Below are 18,283 nucleotides of genomic sequence, written 5' to 3'. Positions count from 1 at the left end.
GGCAAAGATTCCTCTCCGGAATTGGAATCTCGGAATCAGAATCTCAGTGGAACTTCAGCCCTATAAATGGTTTGTTTGGTATGAAAACAGAAAGAATTGCCTTTGCATATTTGTCTTCCATTAATATATCCCCAAGGAGAGAAGACATGAGAGTCAACAAATTTACAAAGAACATTGCTGGAACTCAAGAGACTGTTACCTATGATATTATTTCACATAAGGACATAGTTGAAAATGTGCCAACACATTAAACTTGAAACCGGGTAAGGATGTTTTAAAAATATTGCAACTCATCATTTCATTGCAAGTATGACACCTTCTTTTTCTTTTTATTCTTCCTCTACTCTGTTTTGTTGTTAATTCATTTAAAACAAATTACCTTTGTACAATAGCTAAGGTAATACCTATTAACCCTTTGAGGAGTGAGTTTTTTTTGCAAGTCATTCCAGAAATCCACCATGCAGGTCTAGAATCCAGCTTCACCATCATTTAAAACAGTTACTTGAGTTCATTATTACCGCGAGGAACTCCTTGCGGGCGTTAATCCACGCATGCTGAATGGGCATCAGGAGGCCAGACCGCATGGCGGCCCAACTGCTGGCGGCTGGTGGAGACGGTCTTCTCCAGGGGCTCTCTGCTTCTCTTAGGCAACCGCAGGAGAAAGGTCCACATGGTCCCGATCCTGGGAAATCCTTTCCTCTGTTTCCTGCTCTTCCACCGCAGGTCTCTGATGGCGTACTCCTCCGTCACCCTCTGGTTTAAGGTGAACACAGAGTCCCCTCGGATCGAGGCTGTGAAGAGAGCCTCGTACTGGCCCGGGATGGCAGTCCACTGTCCTGTCGTCAGGTTGTAGCAGTCCATCATGCACCTGAGGAAGTCGTCGTCCGGGCCGTTCCTCATGACGTACAGATTGTCCCTGTGTGACACCATAAAGTGGCCATAACTCTGGGGTCGTACAAGAGTGGTAACTAACTCCCACTGGTCACGTTCGAGCGCGTACTCATAGATCTCCGTAACGCCTTTAGGTCGCCACAGGCAGATGAACATCCGGTTCATGGCCACGGTGCACGGAACGTTTGGGGCAGCCTTCGGCAGGTGTGCCACAGGTGACCAGGTGTGCTTGGCGGGCCGGAAAACCTCCACAGAGGCCATGGGCTTCCGCTGGAACTCTCCCCCCATGGTGTAGAGGCCTCCCTCGAGGCCCAGCAGCGAGGCGTTGTAGCGGGGTTGCGTGGGGCTCGGAAACACGCTCCAGGAGTCAGCCTCTGGGTCGTAGCAGAACCCTGAGTCCACAATGTTCTTGCTCACGTCAGCCACGCCTCCGACAATGTACAGCTTATTGTCGAGAACGGCCACGCCGGCCATGGTGGTGCTGGCGTCTAGAGGCAAGCTGGTGAGAATCTTCCAGTCGTTCTCGTCCTCGTCTAGGTAGCACACGGTACGACATCCGTCATGCAGGAGCTCTGTAGAAGGAGAGTGAGTGCCCACCATCACGTACGAGCTTGGGATGAAGGACTCCACGTGGCTGATCATCTCCTGTGGCAGACATCTTAGGTCGTCCTTCAGGTCACCATACACGTCCGTGATAAACAGTGCAGCGCTTTTGAAAAGGTCCAGCAGCCCGTAGGTGGCCGCTGTGTGATACATCAACAAGCAGTTGTCCGAGTCAATGATGTTTGCGAGGTGCTTGGTGAGGGTCTTGACCTGGAGAAAAGAGGCACACTCGATGACCTCTACGATCTCGTCTGCGCTCAGCAGGGGTCGCGCCCCCTGTAGGACGCTGAGGGTGATGAGGAACCCGCGGGCGCTAAGACCCTGCAGCCTGATCTCTTCCTGGTCGCTCTCGCGCATGCCCGACTCGAACAGGGCGCGGAAGTACTCGCTGCTGCCAGCCAGGAGAGCGCGGTCTACTGGGAACACACTCCCCTTCATCCTCACCCTCACGCACGCTGACCCCTGCTCCGAGTCCGCCGGCGGGCAGGTCGACCTGTTGGGCTCGCTCTCTGAGCCAGAACAGCTGCTGGGCTCCCCTGAAACTCCAGCGTCATTCTTCATTGGGATTCCGAATAGGGATCGAGCTGCTCTGTGACGGAGCTGACGCCGTTTACCATTGGGGGCAATTTTGGGTTGAGCTGTAACGCGCTGCAGCCTGTTTGGCTTTCCATAGGTGACAATCAGACCTCTCCGCGCTCTCCTGTCATGCCGCCACCCATGACGGCACCCACGGTGGGATCGTCCAGGTCTCCGTGGCAACGCGGAGATGTTTCTGCTGCACAGCTTACGTTCCGTCCTCACAGCCCCTGAATAGCGTGGGGCTATACATAGCGATGTGGCTCGTGGTGGAGGCCGAAGGACATCATGGCACGCAGAAAGAGACAGCGACTGCATGGGGAATGGCATGAGACGCTGACAGGCAGGACAGATGACCACTGGGACACACAGGGGGAGATTTATAACCCTTTGTTCCCGTCTGAAGTTCAGTGCCAGCTGGGTGTGAGATGGGTGGGAGTTGGTCGGTGGGGTGGGGGGTGGGGGGTAGGGGGGCGGGGGGTAGGGGGGCGGTTACAGCTCCTCTCCCAAACACACGGCAAGGTGCCTTTTCAAATCCATGCCAATGTCACGGTGTCTGTTGTCCACTTTGTGATGATGACGCCTCTCTTGCATGGATCTTCTGTGATGCGTCAGAGACATAGAAGTGAGCATCGCTGTGAATACCCCTGGTGGGGTGGGAAGTGAGAGCTCCTGTCCCAAACTTACAGCAGGGTGCCTTTCCAAACCTTTACTAACGTCATGGTGTCCACTGTCCTCTTCGCTTAGACATCACGTCTCAGTGGGACGATGATAAAGATGACGACGAAGATGATGCCTCTCTTACATGGATCTTTTGTAAAACATGTCAGAGATGGAGGAGTGGGTATAGCTGAGGATTCCCCTGATGACGATCAAGGCGAAGGGGGGTCAATGTAAATTTAAAACAAGTCATATCCTGAGTCTCACTGGTTCCCTCGCAGTGAAACCCCGTGTCTGACTCTGAACCTGACACATTTATAGGGGGTGGGGTAGCGAGGGGAGGGCAGCCCATAATTCTTTTTCCACTGGGGCTTGGCAGAGTGGGTCAGGGTGGCATGCAAGGGCGGCATTTTACCTTGGCACCCCTAATCCAAACTAACCCCCCACGCTGGCCACCGGACACCACTCCACAAGCGGGGGAGGGCCGGCGAATTACTCTACTATGAAACTAGCCTCATTTATATCCCATCATACACACAGCAATATCACCAACTGAGAATTAACAAGGTTCAAATGTTTGAAAAAAATGCGATTGAAAATCCACAATGAAATAACCACCATTCTATGAAATGTATTTTTTAATTGTTTTATTTTACATTATTTTTATAAATGATATAATATTAAGATTTTGCACAGAATCGTATTATTGTATATTATTTGGTGGTATTTTGGTATTTGGTGGTCAAATTTGTGGACATGTCAGATAGGCTTTGTTAACTCTCGGTTGATGATATGTCCTACACACATCCTAATACATAATCAGCAGCAAAATCATCAAATCTAAGGCACCAGCTCTTCCAGTAAATGTATTTCAGCTTCAATTTCAAATAATACAGTTGGGAAAATGTGGGAGGTAGCTTCCTTCAGTCAACACAACTCCACAGTATCCTGGTAGATTATACATTGTCTGCATACACATCCTAAATTAGGCACATGCTTTCTTTAAAAAGCGTCAGTAAATCCATGAATCAAGCCTGTGAATGTGTGTCATCTGTCACCTGTCCCAATGCCACGACCTTGGAACTGCTAATGACCCCGGAATAGACAAGCAGGGAAACAAGGTGTAATGAAAACCACTGTAAATACTCCATCCACGTTCATGAAACCTGATCTGTCTCCGCACTGAATAGTCACTAAGTGGCCCCACTACACTTACTTACTTACAAGGCTGCATGTGTTACAGTATAAAGAGCTGAACCACTAGCCAAGCGTACACAGAGAGAAGAATGTTTTATGAATTCTGGAAGGATATATGAGGTGATATATGACAGATGGCTTCACACTTTGTCTAGGGATTAACTGTACAGAGGTGTTGCTTTCACTTGCAAACCGTGTTACTTTATAGTCCCGGGTGGAGTTTAGTTTCATTGCACTTTGCGCTGCTCACACACCACACACACACAATTAAACAAACCAGCCAGTTTTAGTCACAGTTTTCTGTCTGTTTGTGGTTAAGAAAACAGAAGAGGATCACTAAGTGTCATTACTTTGGAATGATTAACTCTTGTGTAGTCTCCATACCTGGCATACTAGTTTAACTATCCTTCACACACACACACACACACACACACACACACACACACACACACACACACACACACACACACACACACACACACAATTTAAGACAAAGCTACATTCATGTTGATTGCAAAATAACTCTACTTTGCACGCATTTCTGTCTTCACACAGCATCAACATCAGGTCATTCTGAAAATGTCCAGAGCTTTCTGACCGGGTAACCAAGGATGGTTCATTGTTGATCCAGTGGGCATAGGGTGCATGCTGTGTAGGGAGACTACACAAGAGTTAACCATCTCAAAGTAGTGACACTTAGTGATTCATTTCTGTTTTCTTTACAACAAACAGCCAGATAACTGTCATTTAAATTACTTGCTTTGTTTATTTATGTGTGTGTGTATGTGTGATATACTAATACATTAGTTTATCTTAACACTCTGGGGGAAGGTCATGTATGCATCTATGGGATGTAAATGGTTGGAGCTAAATAGTCATTATAGCCACCCAAAAAACATGTATTTATTAATGTGTTTGTTTATTTATCATCTATTCATTCAAGCAAACTTTAGGAATGTAATTATATGCCCCAACCTCACAGCGAGTTTTTCGGGTCAAAAAGAGGATATGCGCTGCTCAGATTTCTACTCTTTTCTGAATGTTTGTTCGGGGATTCCTTACAAGGACTTGGAGAGTCATGCTCTGCGCGTAAGCATCCGGATGGTGAACCACATCTGAACTTTTTAACTCACCCAAAGTCTGTTCGCTGTACAGAGGTTCCTCGGAAAATTTGGATTTAAGGCAAGATTTATGTTCTCGCAACTCCTGTAGAATTATGTTTGTTTTGAACCAACTTAACGCGTTTCTGGTGGTTTCTTGGTGACCAGGGGTTTCATTGTTTTCTGTGTGCAACAGATGGCGATGTCCGGCATACTTGTATATGAGTTTATCTAAGATCGTTTCACAGGTAAGATAGCATTGTCGGTTAAACAAAAAGCCTAATGGTTTTTGCACACTCCTGTGCTGTTATCGGTCTTTTTGTCTCACGTCTCTTGTGCCGTCCAGGATGTCCCTGATGTTTGGCAAAGGCAGATCTTGTAATGTTGTCTCCGTTCCGGAGCGGGGACTCGCAGAGATTAACGTTGCCGTTTTGGGAGTCGCTGGTTCCGGAAAATCAGGTATGTTACTGATGCAAAGCTGGTCATGAATTGTGATGCCACCTTAACTTACTGTTGGTTAAAAGCATCGTATTATGAAAATGTATTTGATGCACAGTTTGTCATTGAGCCACCTTTGGTGTTTGCTATGCGCACCTAGCCCAGATGAACCTGATAACATCTCAATAAGCTATAGGATCTTTGAGGGTGCAGAGACCAGTGAAGACTGCACCGGAAAAAACAATTATCGACCATAGAAATATTCCATTGTCATCTGAAAAGAATTAGGCTTTTAATAAAACTAAATATAATGCTTGTTTAATATAAGTAATGTTAATATCTCTTTATTCATTTTGATGCAAAAGATACCGGGATCTGTTAAAATGATGAGTGTTTATACGGGAGGGACAGAGAGTTCTCGGGACCCCGGCGGAACCGGAGTTCTGTGAGCTTCTGTCCCCATGGAGTCCACTTAAACAGGAAGTTTGTGTTCTGTTTTCAGCGCTGACCGTAAAGTTCCTTACCAGGCGCTTCATCACGGAATATGATCCGAACTTGGGTGAGTGTACCTCAGACCTGTCGCTCTCCGCTCTCACTGTAATAAACGTCTCGTTATGGCGCCGTGTTGTCCAAACATGGCTCAGTACAAAACTGAAGAAGGCCTACTGTAGGGTTATGTTGGGGTTATGTAACGAACACCTTGTAATATTCTGTAGACAGGCGCACACGGAGGTGATTTGTTGGGGGACTGCATTAAAACTGACTGGCCTCTTGCAGCTCCTGGAAAAGTCTTATGCAAAGTGTAGTGGTACAGGTCAGAATTTCCCATCAGCACTTGATTTGCAAACACTTAAGAAGCTCATGCCTAAATTGCGTGTGAAGGCCTTAAAGTTTTGATTGTCTTTGAAATAGTATTTAATATTAACTTATCCCGAACTAAAACTTAAACTTTGGCATATGATTTAGAATAAATGAATGAATGAATGATGCTTGATTTCTTGGTGTGTGTTTGTCGGGGGGTTGGGTTGGCATCAGTAACTCTGTGTCAACCAGGGTTTCTTTTACCAACCATCCTGCCAACAAAATTACTGCCATTTTGGAAAATACATGTCCCAGTGTTATAGCCTCTGATCTAGGAGGTTGTTTCCTGAAACATTACTGGGTTGTGTCTTTAAACAGCAACACCAGTAGTGTACATTATTACCATATGTCCTGCTTCCCATCCTGTGTTAAGTCAGGTCATGTATATCCACACCCGTAGAGGGGCAGACTTACTGTGAGTGTGTGTTTTTAGTCTTAGTCTGTGCAGACACAGAGACCTCCACTGCATGCTTCTAGATATTCCCTCGGCTCCGCAGTATTACGCAATGCAGAGAAGCTTTGATTAAGCCCAGCAGGCATTCACTCTAAAGCTGTCAAATGTAACATAAGCAGGTCCAGGTGGAGTCAGATAAATGGGATTTTCCAAATATTTCCAATCTTCTCTCAGAGGACACCTACACCTCGGAGGAGGTCGTGGACCATCAGCCTGTTCTCATCAAGGTCATGGACACAGCAGACCAGGTATGGAACTGACTCTGTCTACATCTCTGGTTGCTGATGGCAATGAAACACACACACAGACGCTCTCTCACACACAAACTTGTAGGCACATACACACACTTACACACACATATGCGCACCACTCACTCTCTCTCTCTCTTTCTCTTTCTTTCTTTCTTTCTTTCTTTCTTTCTTTCTTTCTCTCTCTCTCACACACACACACACACAAACACACACCAGCCTTCAATCTGTTCCCTGTAAAAAAGTGTTTCAAGTCCCTTTTACGGTGCATTTCTTATTTATGTTTACAATAACTTTACTTTCGTGCTGGATGAAAAATGAATGAAATTAAAGCTGCAAACTTGCATCATTGAATCACTGCCTTGCATCCAAGCCAATGAATGTGCAATCACTGATGGATATCACTTGAAAGACATGATGGTTCATTTAAACTGAGCTGGCCTTGGTTCAGCTGGAGAGACACATGTTTTAGATAAGAACCAACCCGTATTGGTCAAAGCAATGCTCATTCAACTTTTAGCTTTTCATACAAGAGCTTCCTGCTATAGAAGTTTTTGTTGGGTATTTTTGCAGTGAGATTGTTGTTGTGTGTTGTCAGATAGTACATTCCATGACATCACTGTAACATCGTGATTGGAAGTAGCGTTGCCATTTTGTTGTCAAGGATGAAAGAGAAAATAGGCCTGGGGGATTAAATGCTTATTATTGAGTTTTGCTGTCAGAGTATGCAGGGCAAACACGCCATTTCATACGTCCTCACAGTACTTTAGGGCAAACACGCCATTTCATACGTCCTCACAGTACTTTAGGGCAACAAATGCTCTGCTGAGAACTATTATCTCTTTTTCTCTCAATCATCACAGTAGTACAGTTTGCCCTTTAAGTTGTCAAGTTGTGTGTGTGTGTGTGTGTGTGTGTGTGTGTGTGTGTGTGTGTGTGTGTGTGTGTGTGTGTGTGTGTGTGTGTGTGTGTGTGTGTGTGTGTGTGTGTCTTTGCATGAATGTGTCTAGGAGTGTATATTAAGTTTTGTAGATGGACTCCCTCTAAATTGCTAAGGTTACTGTGTTCATCTGTGTGTGTCGCTGCCCCCTGCTGGCTGGTGTTGCCCTCAGGCCGGCCCGGTGAATTGCGAGCGATACCTGGCCTGGGCAGGAGCCTACCTGGTGGTGTACAGCATTGACGACCGCAGCAGCTTCCAGGGGTGCCAGTCCTACCTGGAGACTCTGAGCCAGAACGCCAGGGCCAACCAGCCTGAGACGCCGGTCTTACTGCTGGGGAATAAGCTGGATATGGAGAGACACAGGTGAGCACACACACACACACACACACACACAAACACGCACTCAGTCTCACTCTCTCTCTCTCTCACACACACACACATACACATATATACACTCACAATCTCTCTGTCACACACACACACACACACAGACACACACACACACACCAGTCCCCCCCAACAAACATACATACATACATACTGTGCATGCTTACTGCTGTGGAACAAGTTGGTTAGGGTAATACAGGTGTGCATACAATGCAAATGCACACACACACACTCACACACATTCATACACAGACACACATGTTGGGGAGCAAACTGCATATGGAGAATTATGGGTATGCACACAAACACACACACATTTTACACATACACACACACACACAAAAACACGCACGCACACACACACGCACACACAGCCTCTCTTTCCCCCTCACAGATCAAATTCATCTTAATGCTTCTCAACTCATGACTGATCCTGGGGCTTCTGCAGAGCTGTAAATATTTGGAAGGTGTGTGTGTCTGTGTGTGCGACTGTGTGTGTATTTGGATAGGTGCTTATTAAAGTTTGAATGAGGTGATTTATTTTGCAGATTCTTGCCATTCATGTAAGAGCAGATGGCATCTGTATTAGACATATGTTGAGAAGGTGTGTGTGTGTACATGCCAGGGTCTGTCTGTGTGTGTGTGTGCGCTGACGGATCTGTGGAATGAATAGGTGTGTGTGGATGAGGGCCTTTGATCATGAAGCTGTAGGTGTGAGTGTGTGTGAGTGTGTGTGTGTGTGTGTGAGTGTGTGTGAGTGTGTGTGTACCGCTCCGTCACTCTGAGACCACCTCACCACACTGATTCTGCCTGGGTGGTCCCCGCTCACAAGAGCTGTATGGGCTGGGATGTGCAGTGTATTCATAGAACAGAGGTGGAAAGATTGAACATATATGTGTGTGTGTGTGTGTGTGTGTGTGTGTGTGTGTGTGTGTGTGTGTGTGTGTGTGTGTGTGTGTGTGTGTGTGTGTGTGTGTCTATTTTCAGTTTTTCGTACATATATGTCTGTGTGTGTGTGTGTGTGTGTGTGTGTGAGGCAGGAGAACAGAATGTATGCACACTCGGTACAGATTTAAGGAAGCAAAGTGTGAATGTGTGTGTGTGTGTGTGTATGCCTCTTTGGACTTTGTGTGTGTGTGTGTGAGGCTGGACAAGTCCATGCTTGTGTGTACATTTCTTTTATGACAGCTTGCATCAGCATCCCTCCATCAATGTCCTTTGCAGTTGAAAGCATGTAAGCGTGTGACTGCATATGGGACTCCACAGGTTTGTGTGTGTGTGTTTGGATGTGTCGGTGTGTGTGGGTGTGTGTGGGTGTGTGTGTGTGTGTATGTGTTCACTCATCCCTGCTTCTCTCTCAGGCAGGTGAGTAAGTGTGAAGGTGCTGCGTTGGCAACTCGGTTCGGCTGTCTCTTCTTCGAGGTGTCGGCCTGTTTGGACTTCCTGTCTGTGCAGCACGTCTTCCATGAGGCCGTGAGGGAGGTGCGACGCGAGGCCGAGAGGTCATTTCCTGTTCGCCCGCTCTTCATCAGCGAGGACCGCCACCTCCTTGGCCTCTCCGCCCCGCCTCAGGTGGCCCCGCCCTGCTTTAAGGAGATGCCCACCCCTGCCACCGCCAAGCTGGTGACGGTGAAGTCCTCCAGGGCCCAGAGCAAACGCCGCGCCCCCACGCTCACCTTGCTCAAGGGCTTCAAAATCTTCTGAATGACTACACACTGCCCTCTGGTGGACAAACAGAGACACTGCGAGTGCTTAGGGCGGTTACACTGTGTATGTACAAAATGAGGGCTGCAACAGGTCCTGTCAGGCCAATGAAATTTGATACATTCCTGTTTTTTTTACACTGAACGAAATAAGAGAGAGAGTATGGACACCATTTCCCAGGAATATGACATGCACCACAGCACATTAAAAAGTAAATGTATAAATGCAGTAAGGACATGAACAAAACGGACACTCTTGAATATTTTAGATTTTGAAATATTTCCACCTTTTTCACAGATAATCCAGTTTAGAATCTTACATTTATAAAACCTTAATATTTGTTATGTGTAATTGGCCAACTACCCTTCCAATGTGACACTACATTGCAATCATTTTTCACCAAGAACTGCAGGGTTATAGTGCCCTCTAGAGATTCACATTAAATACTACAGTTATCTGTAGTGCACAAGTGCTTTAGGAATGTCTGTTTTGATCACAGTGATTTAATTACACATGTTGCCAATCACCTCAACATAGCCCACATCTTTTCGTCTGTTTTTACATTTGTTTTGTTTTGTTTTGTTTTGTTGATGTTGTCATGGCAATCACAGATTATTTACACACTTTCAGACTTTTTGGTTTTATGTTCGGTTGAGGGTCTATAGCAGAGAGGCTACAGTGTTCGAATGGAGTAGACGATAACAGTAATGACTTTATGTATATACCATTGCTCTAGAATCAGTGCTTTACAATGAGCACAAAAGACAGATACCAGCTGATTTAAAGACAGACAAAGACAGTCAGATGTCTACTTGTCAAAAACCTAATTTAACCGCTCTGACCAAAATCAGGTGGTTCCAAACCTTAGGTAGCCTGCAATAAAACACTATAAATGAGAGAAGACTGACAAGTTCATTTTTACTGTGGCGAGACAAGAAAATGCTGTTGTGATATAAATGCTTAATTTGCACCGTCACAGTGTAGAGTGAATCTTAAAATATGATCAAACACATTCATTACATCTGGCCCAGGAGCCCCTACTGATCAGGAATACATTATTTTAAATACAGGTCTACACCATAGCGATCTGTGCAGCCATACACCCTCAACTCTGCACCCAGCAGCTCTGTTCTGTTCAAGTGCCCCAACTAAACACACATTGGAGGTCAGGGACACTCAGTCATGTCAAAATCAACGTATACGGGAGTCTTTGACACAAGTACCACATGAGCTCGAGACTCATTATGGATTTTGAGTTGGCTAACAACACGTGTTTGACTTTCAGAATGGTATGAGTAAATTAACAAACCCTTGTGAGGTTAGACCTTTGGTTTACATTGACATTGGACACACATACACACAGACACACACACACACACATACACGTGCAGACACATACACACACACACACACACACACACACACCCACACATAGACGTGCACATATGCACACACACTCACAAACACATGCACATACATGTATACACACACACACACTTAGGTTTCTGCATAGACCAGATTCTGTGTATCCACGTGTGCGGTTAGTCAGAGTCTGTGATCAGATCTGAGAGTGTTCATATGACTCTCTGTAGAGGGAGCACCCAGGTGTTCTGATGTCTAGGTGTGCAGATCTCTGGATTTGCCCTAGAAGTGATGGTGTCCAACAGAACAGGTGTGGAGACATCCAGGTGTGCGGACATCACCTTACACCTTTTCCTCCCCCTCCACCACTCCTCCTTCCTCCACCTCCGCCTCTGCCTCTCCTTCGTTCTCCATCACCCTCTCCTCCGCTGCCTGTTCCTCTCGTTCGATCTCCATCGCCTTCTCCTCCGCTGCCTCCCCGTCTCCCTCCCCTCCTCTCTCGGTGTAGAGGCTGCTCACTTTCCCGTCCTTCCAGCTGACCATGATGTCTCCCGGCTTGAGCTGCCCGTTCTCGGCGGCCAGGGGGGCGTTGTTGGGGGTGCCCCTCACCATGGTGGGGGTTGGGATGAAGACCTGATGTTCTTCCTTTGTCTCCGTTGCCTCGGTGATGACCTGCAGCTCCTCCATCTGAGGCTTGAGAGCCCGGGCCACCGCTTTGTACTTGGCTATCTTCTTTCTGCTCCTGAGTGTGTTTTTTTGGGGGGGGGGGGGGGGGGGGGGGGGGGGTGAACTGATGAGACCTCAGCTCAAACATCCTTCATCATCATAATCATCATCATCATTATCAATATTATTATTTCATCATTATCATTATCAATATTATTATTACATCATCATCATTATCATTAATATTATTATTATGAGAGAGTGTGCTGATTCTGTAATTGGTGTTGTTTTTCAGAGAGTGCATTAGTCCTGATCAGCAGCTCCAGTGCTCACCTGCTACCCATCATGCCCGTGACCAGCAGGATACAGCCCAGTAGCAGCGCAGCGAACGACAGAGCCAGGACAGCAAACGTCCATTTTCCCTCTAAACAGAGCGAAAGAGGGGGGTGGCAAAATAGAGAGAGAGAGAGAGCAGAAAGACAAAGGAACAACTTTGACTCACATACCAGAGTGCAGAGGGAGAGGGATGTCAGTAGCACACACACACCCCCACACACACACACACACACACACACACACACACACACACACGTGACTAAAACGTTAATGTTATTCACTGTGGATGCTCTCTAGAGACAGGGAAGAGGGAATGGGCACCTCAGTGACTCATATAACTAAGGCACCATGGGATATTCATGTCCACTTACACTTACATTAACATTGATTCATTTAGCAGAGGCTTTTATCCAGAGCAGCTTCAAGTACAGTATGGATAAACATTCCCAGCAGTACGTGTGCTTCCTGGGCCATATGTGCAATGTAAAGAAGAGACGGAGAGCTATGATCCAATTAAACGTCATTGTGAAAAGTTCATGGTCTGTGTTGGAACTGGGCACGAACACATGCAATAATTATAGCAAAACATGAAGGGCAAGAACACCAAACAATACTCTGAATCGTCACGCACGGCCCTCAGGTCAACTACCTCTCAGGGTCACAACCATCCTTATCTAGACCTTTATCCTCCACATTTTTAAGGAAGCTCACACATAAAGATACCGATCAGACACTATAGTTAGTTTTTATGTTTTGATGACGGTATGTGGAGTTCCTTAATGAGATGCTGGATAATAGTAAACAGTAACCGGTGTCTCTTATCTATGAGCTGAGATTTCAAGATAACCTTAACACAGGGGGCACTGAACTCCCCAAGGTCACAAGATTGTGTGATGGTTTCATTGCTGAAGGTTAGCTTTTTTTTGCTTTCTCCATTCTAAAAGGCACTGTGCCTCACACCTCATCAGGCTCATCACATACAGGGAGAATCAGCTCTTTCTGGAGTTACTCTATGCATTGTCATTGGGTCCATACTAGTGAATGAGAGAAACTAATAAATCCACAGCTGGATCCAACAGGATCTGAAGAAGCACCTTAGAGATGTTGAAATCAGGGTGCAAGTAGGCACACGCTTGCAAAGACTGATTGTTTCTACCCTGGCATGAAACAAGAATCCAACTAGCCCGAAAAAAGCTGTGTCATCACTTCAGCTTTTTAAAGATGGTCTCTCACCCATACCTTCATTCAAACTGCTTATCAAACACCCTACTTAAAATCCAGCCATTTATAATAGCTTGATTAAAAGACAATGTAAGTCGAGCAAACAAAATAAAAACAATATTAAGGTTGCAACAAAGGTGTAACATGTTTCACTGAAGACATACAGTTTTTTTTTTATGACTTTTACTGCAGCCCATGTCTTCTTCCTGAAAATTATTATTTTTGAAAACTTCCTTCTAAAATGAAGCGTAACACACAATTTGTCCAATCGCCAGTCCAAACTTTTCCTTCTGGCAGTACGTGTTTTTCTAAGCCAGTTTCATCTTATAGTTTTTATAACCTTGATCAGCATTTCACACTCACACACACACACGCGCACACGGACACACACACACGGACACACACACACACACACACACACACACACACACACACACACACACACACACACACACACACACACACACACACACACACACACACAAACGCTGATTAAGGTTTCAGGCTAGAACATGCCTGCTGAGATGTGCTCCCTTTTGGTTCAATCCACAAGGAGGGCCCTGTCCCTGGGATCCCTGTCCTCATACCTACTTGAGATTACACTCTGTTCCAGGCCTTGAAAGCTAAATCTGCCCGTCATGGCTATGAATCAGACATGAATTTATCAAACGCATTTATCTCATCAGGATGACTGACAGAGTTGAGGTGCGGAGAGGCGCGTGCGGACGTGTGAAACGAAAACTCACGTTCTTCGGTGCGATAGAACCACTTGAGATATTCCCTCTGCTCCTCGTTCATGCTGCTCTCCACTGGCGTGTCCTCCGTAAACTCCCCCTCAAACTCATTCGATGCCCTTTTGGATCCTGTCAGAGGGGGCCAGAGCAAACAAGACAAGTCACGTCACACACATACGCGCACACACACACACTCACAGACACACACACACACACACACACACACACACACATACGCACACACTTCACACACACACACCCATGGCAGAACGTGGACAGACACACACACACACACACACAAACCACACCACTATGCCTGCAAACAGAAGTACAACGGCCTCCCAGGCTCTTGAAAGAGCATTGACATTTGGAGATGACTGCTCTGTCTAGACCCTTCAGCTCCTATGGGTGTGTGGAGCGCGCTGGGGAAATGGGTTTTCCACTCTAATCAAATGCCAAGGTGCTATGAGTCAGAGGCAGCGCTACGTGCTGATCCTCACCACTGATGGTGCTGCCAGTTTCACAAGAACAATTCAAACATGGTTTTATCAACGTGTTTTTTTACTATGTTTTTGTACTTGCTGAGTGATAATAATTGCTAAAATACGGGATTATTCAATGATAAACCACTGTAACTCTAAGAGGTAAATGAAACCTCTACTTTTGTACACTGCCGCATAGGCCTACAGACTGACCCTGGAGCCCCCTGCCCTACTTATATTTTGTGTGTGTGTGTGTGTGTGTGTGTGTGTGTGTGTGTGTGTGTGTGTGTGTGTGTGTGTGTGTGTGTGTGTGTGTGTGTGTGTGTGTGTGTGTGTGTGTGTGTGTGTGTGTGTGTGTGCTTTGTGTGATTGCGATGCTTTTCATAAGCTAGGTCAGGTGTTGTAGAGACGCAAAGACTGACAACGTGCAGGATTGAGAAGCCCTAAGTCTCTCCTGACAGATATCCACATTATCCAGGAAAACGCCAGCTAACCATATCCAGCCTGGCTTGGACTTGACTGATCTGGCTGATAATTGTTATTTTTACAAAGATCTAATATATTCCATATTAATATACACATTTTGTTGCATTATGAATAATGCCTTATTTTTCACAGTTGTCAATATTCTAAATTTGTTTTAAGGTTCTGTAAGTCACTTTGGGGGTCATTTTAAATACTATTTTAAATACTACAACCTTAAAACTTGCATAATTTAACTATTTCCAGCCTGGCTTGCTCTAGAAAACTCTGACTTACTGAGCCTCTCCTCGCAGATATCTCCCTTATCCAGGGACCTCCACCTGGAAGTGTGGCCCCCTGGGGCCAGCCTGAGTCTGCCCCTCTCAGCGCTCAGCTCCAGGCTGTGGTTCAGACTCAGGAGCCTCTGGTTCTCGCAGCCCCACTGGAGGTTCTCTCCGCCGTCGCAGGCCACGGTGAGAACCGGGTGCTCCTGGAACGCCGAGAGGCAGCGCTGCGTGCCGATGTTCCACAGGAAGCGCTGATCCTGCCACGCCCACTGCTGGAGGTCATCGTCAAGGTTACACTTTCGGAGGGTGACAGCAGTGCCTGCTGGGGAGTCTTGTAAACAGAGGCTTTCAACGGTGTTGTGGATCATGAAGCCACTTGCCCCTTAAATGAACACACAAACAACGGTTGAGAACGAAATATAGACTCAGATAGATCAATGTAACTGTTGTGAGTCACACTGTCACACAGTACCACAGTTCAGGCTCATCTCAAGTGAGTAGGTTTACACAACCTTAAAATGAAGTAATTTATTTTGACAAAAATGTAAGGAAATTGAATAACAGGACAAAAGAAACATTTAAAAAATCAGCACATATGCAAAATAGCACAAAATAGTTGAATGAATTGATTTCCAAGAGATCTAATATCAAACTATCCTCATTCTAACACTGACGTTGACTGACAGACTTACCATGCAAGAGGAAGCACAGTGCCACCCAGAACAGATGCATCACTCCCAACAGGCAAAGACTCATTTAACCTTTAAAATAAAACAACATTACAACGAGCCCAAACATCACTTCTGCCACATCACTATTAGATTCAAGTAGCTTTAAGCCTGTCCTGTTCAAATGTGTTTAGTCCCATCCTGATGTAGGAAGTTACTGTGTGTTCCACACCGATCCTAAGGGTCTGTGCAGATCTCTGTCTGTCTGTGTCTGTCTTTCACCTAGGTGTGTGAAGAGTGTTTATCTGTGCAAAACTCTGTCTGTGTCTGTCTCTCACTTAGGTGTGTGAAGAGAGTTTGTCTGTGCAGAACTCTGCCTGTGTCTGTGCCTCACCTCTGTGTGTGAAGAGTGTTCGTCGTTACGGTGTGTGTTTGAAACATGATGTAATGAGATACAGTGCAGCTGTGTGAGGACGTGTTGGAGTCTGTGCCTGCGCTAACAGGAATCCCTGTCATATTCTGCAGCCTCTGAGTACACGTCCTCCTTTCTCTCTCTGCCCTTTCTTTTCTCTTTCTCCCTTCTCTGATTTCTCTGTCTCTTTTTTCTTTCTTTCTCTTTACTTTCTTTTTTTGTCTTGTCTCTCCTATTTTCCTACACTTTTTCGATTATCTTCTCTCTCACTCGTTCTCTTTTCTCGTATATTTTTCTCCTTTCTCTCTCTCTCTCTCTCCCTCTATCCCATTCTTGTCCTCATCACCGATCATAGTTGTGGTGAGCTGAGCTAAAACTCTGTCTCTTGTTATCATTCTGAGTCACATAACAGCTGTACTCCAGCCTCCAGGGCCTCAAATCCTTGCAAGTACTCAATTGGACTGGATACCATCAACAGAAAAGGTTGTTTCCATCAATACAAGTGAAGTAGCATAGGGCAACAAGACAGTTCAAAACATCAACAAACATCACATCACAAGGACCACTTGGTACATGAGAGAGACAGCTCTATGTCTAACAGGTCTTGCTTTGATTTGATATCAGATACAGCAGTGATAGTTTCAGATGTTAAAGTCAAGTATCTGGTCAGAAATATAACTCCTCATAGATAGACAGGAGACAGCTGAGCCAGTGCAGAGGGCAGAGCATTGAAGTTTCTCACTGACTCACCCAGTATGTGGAAGTCCAGATAGTGACTGCACCCTAAGGAGGAAGTGAGTCTGTAAGATGAACACAGTCCCAGTCATAGCTGCCAAAGTTCAGGTGGGTGGGGATTGTTGCTGTGTAATTCTCACCTTTTTTTATTGTGAGAATGTTGTCATCAAATATGGCTTTTCTTTTTTCCCAGGTAGATTTATTGTAAGGTTAGAAAACTGAGTACACTGTTGTCTATTATCTTATCTATAATATTGTGTCGTGCTGGGTGTTTCCCAGTCTACTTCAGGTGAGAGACCATGTTCAGGCAGTGTGTCTGTTAATCTGTGGTGTTCTGTCCTAGTAACGTGATTCATGTCGTCCTTTAGTGTCTGGTGTTGGCGTGTGTGTCTTATCATTTCATCTGTGTTTACTGCTGTTTGATGCCCGTGTGTTAGCCCCTGTGTTACTTAGTGTATCTGTTACTGTCACTATCTTGGTTAGGTCGAGGTTAGACTTGCTTTCTGTTTCTCCCAGTGCGGTAACACTATTTCCTGCCTGTCTGTGTGTCAGAGTAAAAGGCCCACATTCAAAAACAGGAATCAGTGCACTGTTGTCTTCTTCGAGAAACCCACCAATGTTACATCTGTGTCAGGAGCACTTGAAGATGTCAACACTATGAAGAATCAAAGACCTCATTAAGCATCGGGAGGGGGCACGGCCAAAGGCCGTGTGTATCCCTCCATGAGGATACACACATGAGGATACACACAGGCATGTCCCCACCCCGGGGGCGACAGGGGAAGGTGACGGGGGTCTTGGTTGCTCTCCCTCTGGAGGGCAAAGCGTTGTTTGAGGCTAAGCAAGGGGTGACAGGAGA

The 18,283-nt window shown here is 45.8% G+C and overlaps 3 protein-coding genes across 3 annotated transcripts; 1 reads left to right on the top strand and 2 right to left on the bottom strand.

The window, feature by feature from the left end:
• Nucleotides 1-320: 320 nt before the first annotated feature.
• On the bottom strand, nucleotides 321-2,426 carry kbtbd13a (kelch repeat and BTB domain containing 13a). The gene has a single exon (XM_012819376.3). The coding sequence runs from the start codon at nucleotides 2,398-2,400 to the stop codon at nucleotides 541-543; it is 1,860 nt and encodes a 619-aa protein (XP_012674830.3). The 5' UTR covers nucleotides 2,401-2,426; the 3' UTR covers nucleotides 321-540.
• Nucleotides 2,427-4,961: 2,535 nt separating this feature from the next.
• rasl12 (RAS-like, family 12) lies at nucleotides 4,962-10,682 on the top strand. Its single transcript, XM_012819417.3, has 7 exons — nucleotides 4,962-5,109; nucleotides 5,224-5,275; nucleotides 5,374-5,486; nucleotides 5,968-6,024; nucleotides 6,955-7,028; nucleotides 8,141-8,331; nucleotides 9,717-10,682. Exons 3-7 carry the CDS (start codon nucleotides 5,375-5,377, stop codon nucleotides 10,057-10,059), a joined length of 777 nt encoding a protein of 258 aa, XP_012674871.1. The 5' UTR covers nucleotides 4,962-5,109; nucleotides 5,224-5,275; nucleotide 5,374; the 3' UTR covers nucleotides 10,060-10,682.
• Nucleotides 10,683-10,960: 278 nt separating this feature from the next.
• Nucleotides 10,961-17,465, bottom strand: si:cabz01068815.1 (solute carrier family 51 subunit beta). Its single transcript, XM_031587518.2, has 6 exons — nucleotides 17,440-17,465; nucleotides 16,302-16,370; nucleotides 15,620-15,991; nucleotides 14,391-14,507; nucleotides 12,421-12,511; nucleotides 10,961-12,163 (listed from the first exon to the last, which is right to left on the bottom strand). The coding sequence occupies exons 2-6, from the start codon at nucleotides 16,363-16,365 to the stop codon at nucleotides 11,764-11,766; spliced, it is 1,044 nt and encodes a 347-aa protein (XP_031443378.1). The 5' UTR covers nucleotides 16,366-16,370; nucleotides 17,440-17,465; the 3' UTR covers nucleotides 10,961-11,763.
• Nucleotides 17,466-18,283: the final 818 nt, after the last annotated feature.

This window comes from Clupea harengus, chromosome 20 (genome assembly GCF_900700415.2).
Source record: "Clupea harengus chromosome 20, Ch_v2.0.2, whole genome shotgun sequence".
NCBI classification, from domain to species: Eukaryota; Metazoa; Chordata; class Actinopteri; order Clupeiformes; family Clupeidae; genus Clupea; species Clupea harengus.
The sequence above is the reverse complement of the archived record's forward strand: the minus strand, read 5'-3'. Positions and strand labels throughout refer to the sequence as shown.

Excerpts from the sequence above, each read along its gene's own strand:
- si:cabz01068815.1 (XM_031587518.2), bottom strand. The coding sequence starts at position 16,365 with ATGAGTCTTTGCCTGTTGGGAGTGATGCATCTGTTCTGGGTGGCACTG. Across the intron at positions 14,508-15,619 it reads TATCTGCGAGGAGAGGCTCA|GATCCAAAAGGGCATCGAAT; the intron begins GTAAGTCAGAGT and ends CCCCTCTGACAG. Across the intron at positions 12,512-14,390 it reads GTTCTATCGCACCGAAGAAC|AGGGAAAATGGACGTTTGCT; the intron begins GTGAGTTTTCGT and ends CGCTCTGTTTAG.
- kbtbd13a (XM_012819376.3), bottom strand. The coding sequence starts at position 2,400 with ATGCCATTCCCCATGCAGTCGCTGTCTCTTTCTGCGTGCCATGATGTC.
- rasl12 (XM_012819417.3), top strand. The coding sequence starts at position 5,375 with ATGTCCCTGATGTTTGGCAAAGGCAGATCTTGTAATGTTGTCTCCGTT. Across the intron at positions 5,487-5,967 it reads CGCTGGTTCCGGAAAATCAG|CGCTGACCGTAAAGTTCCTT; the intron begins GTATGTTACTGA and ends TTCTGTTTTCAG. Across the intron at positions 7,029-8,140 it reads TCATGGACACAGCAGACCAG|GCCGGCCCGGTGAATTGCGA; the intron begins GTATGGAACTGA and ends TGTTGCCCTCAG.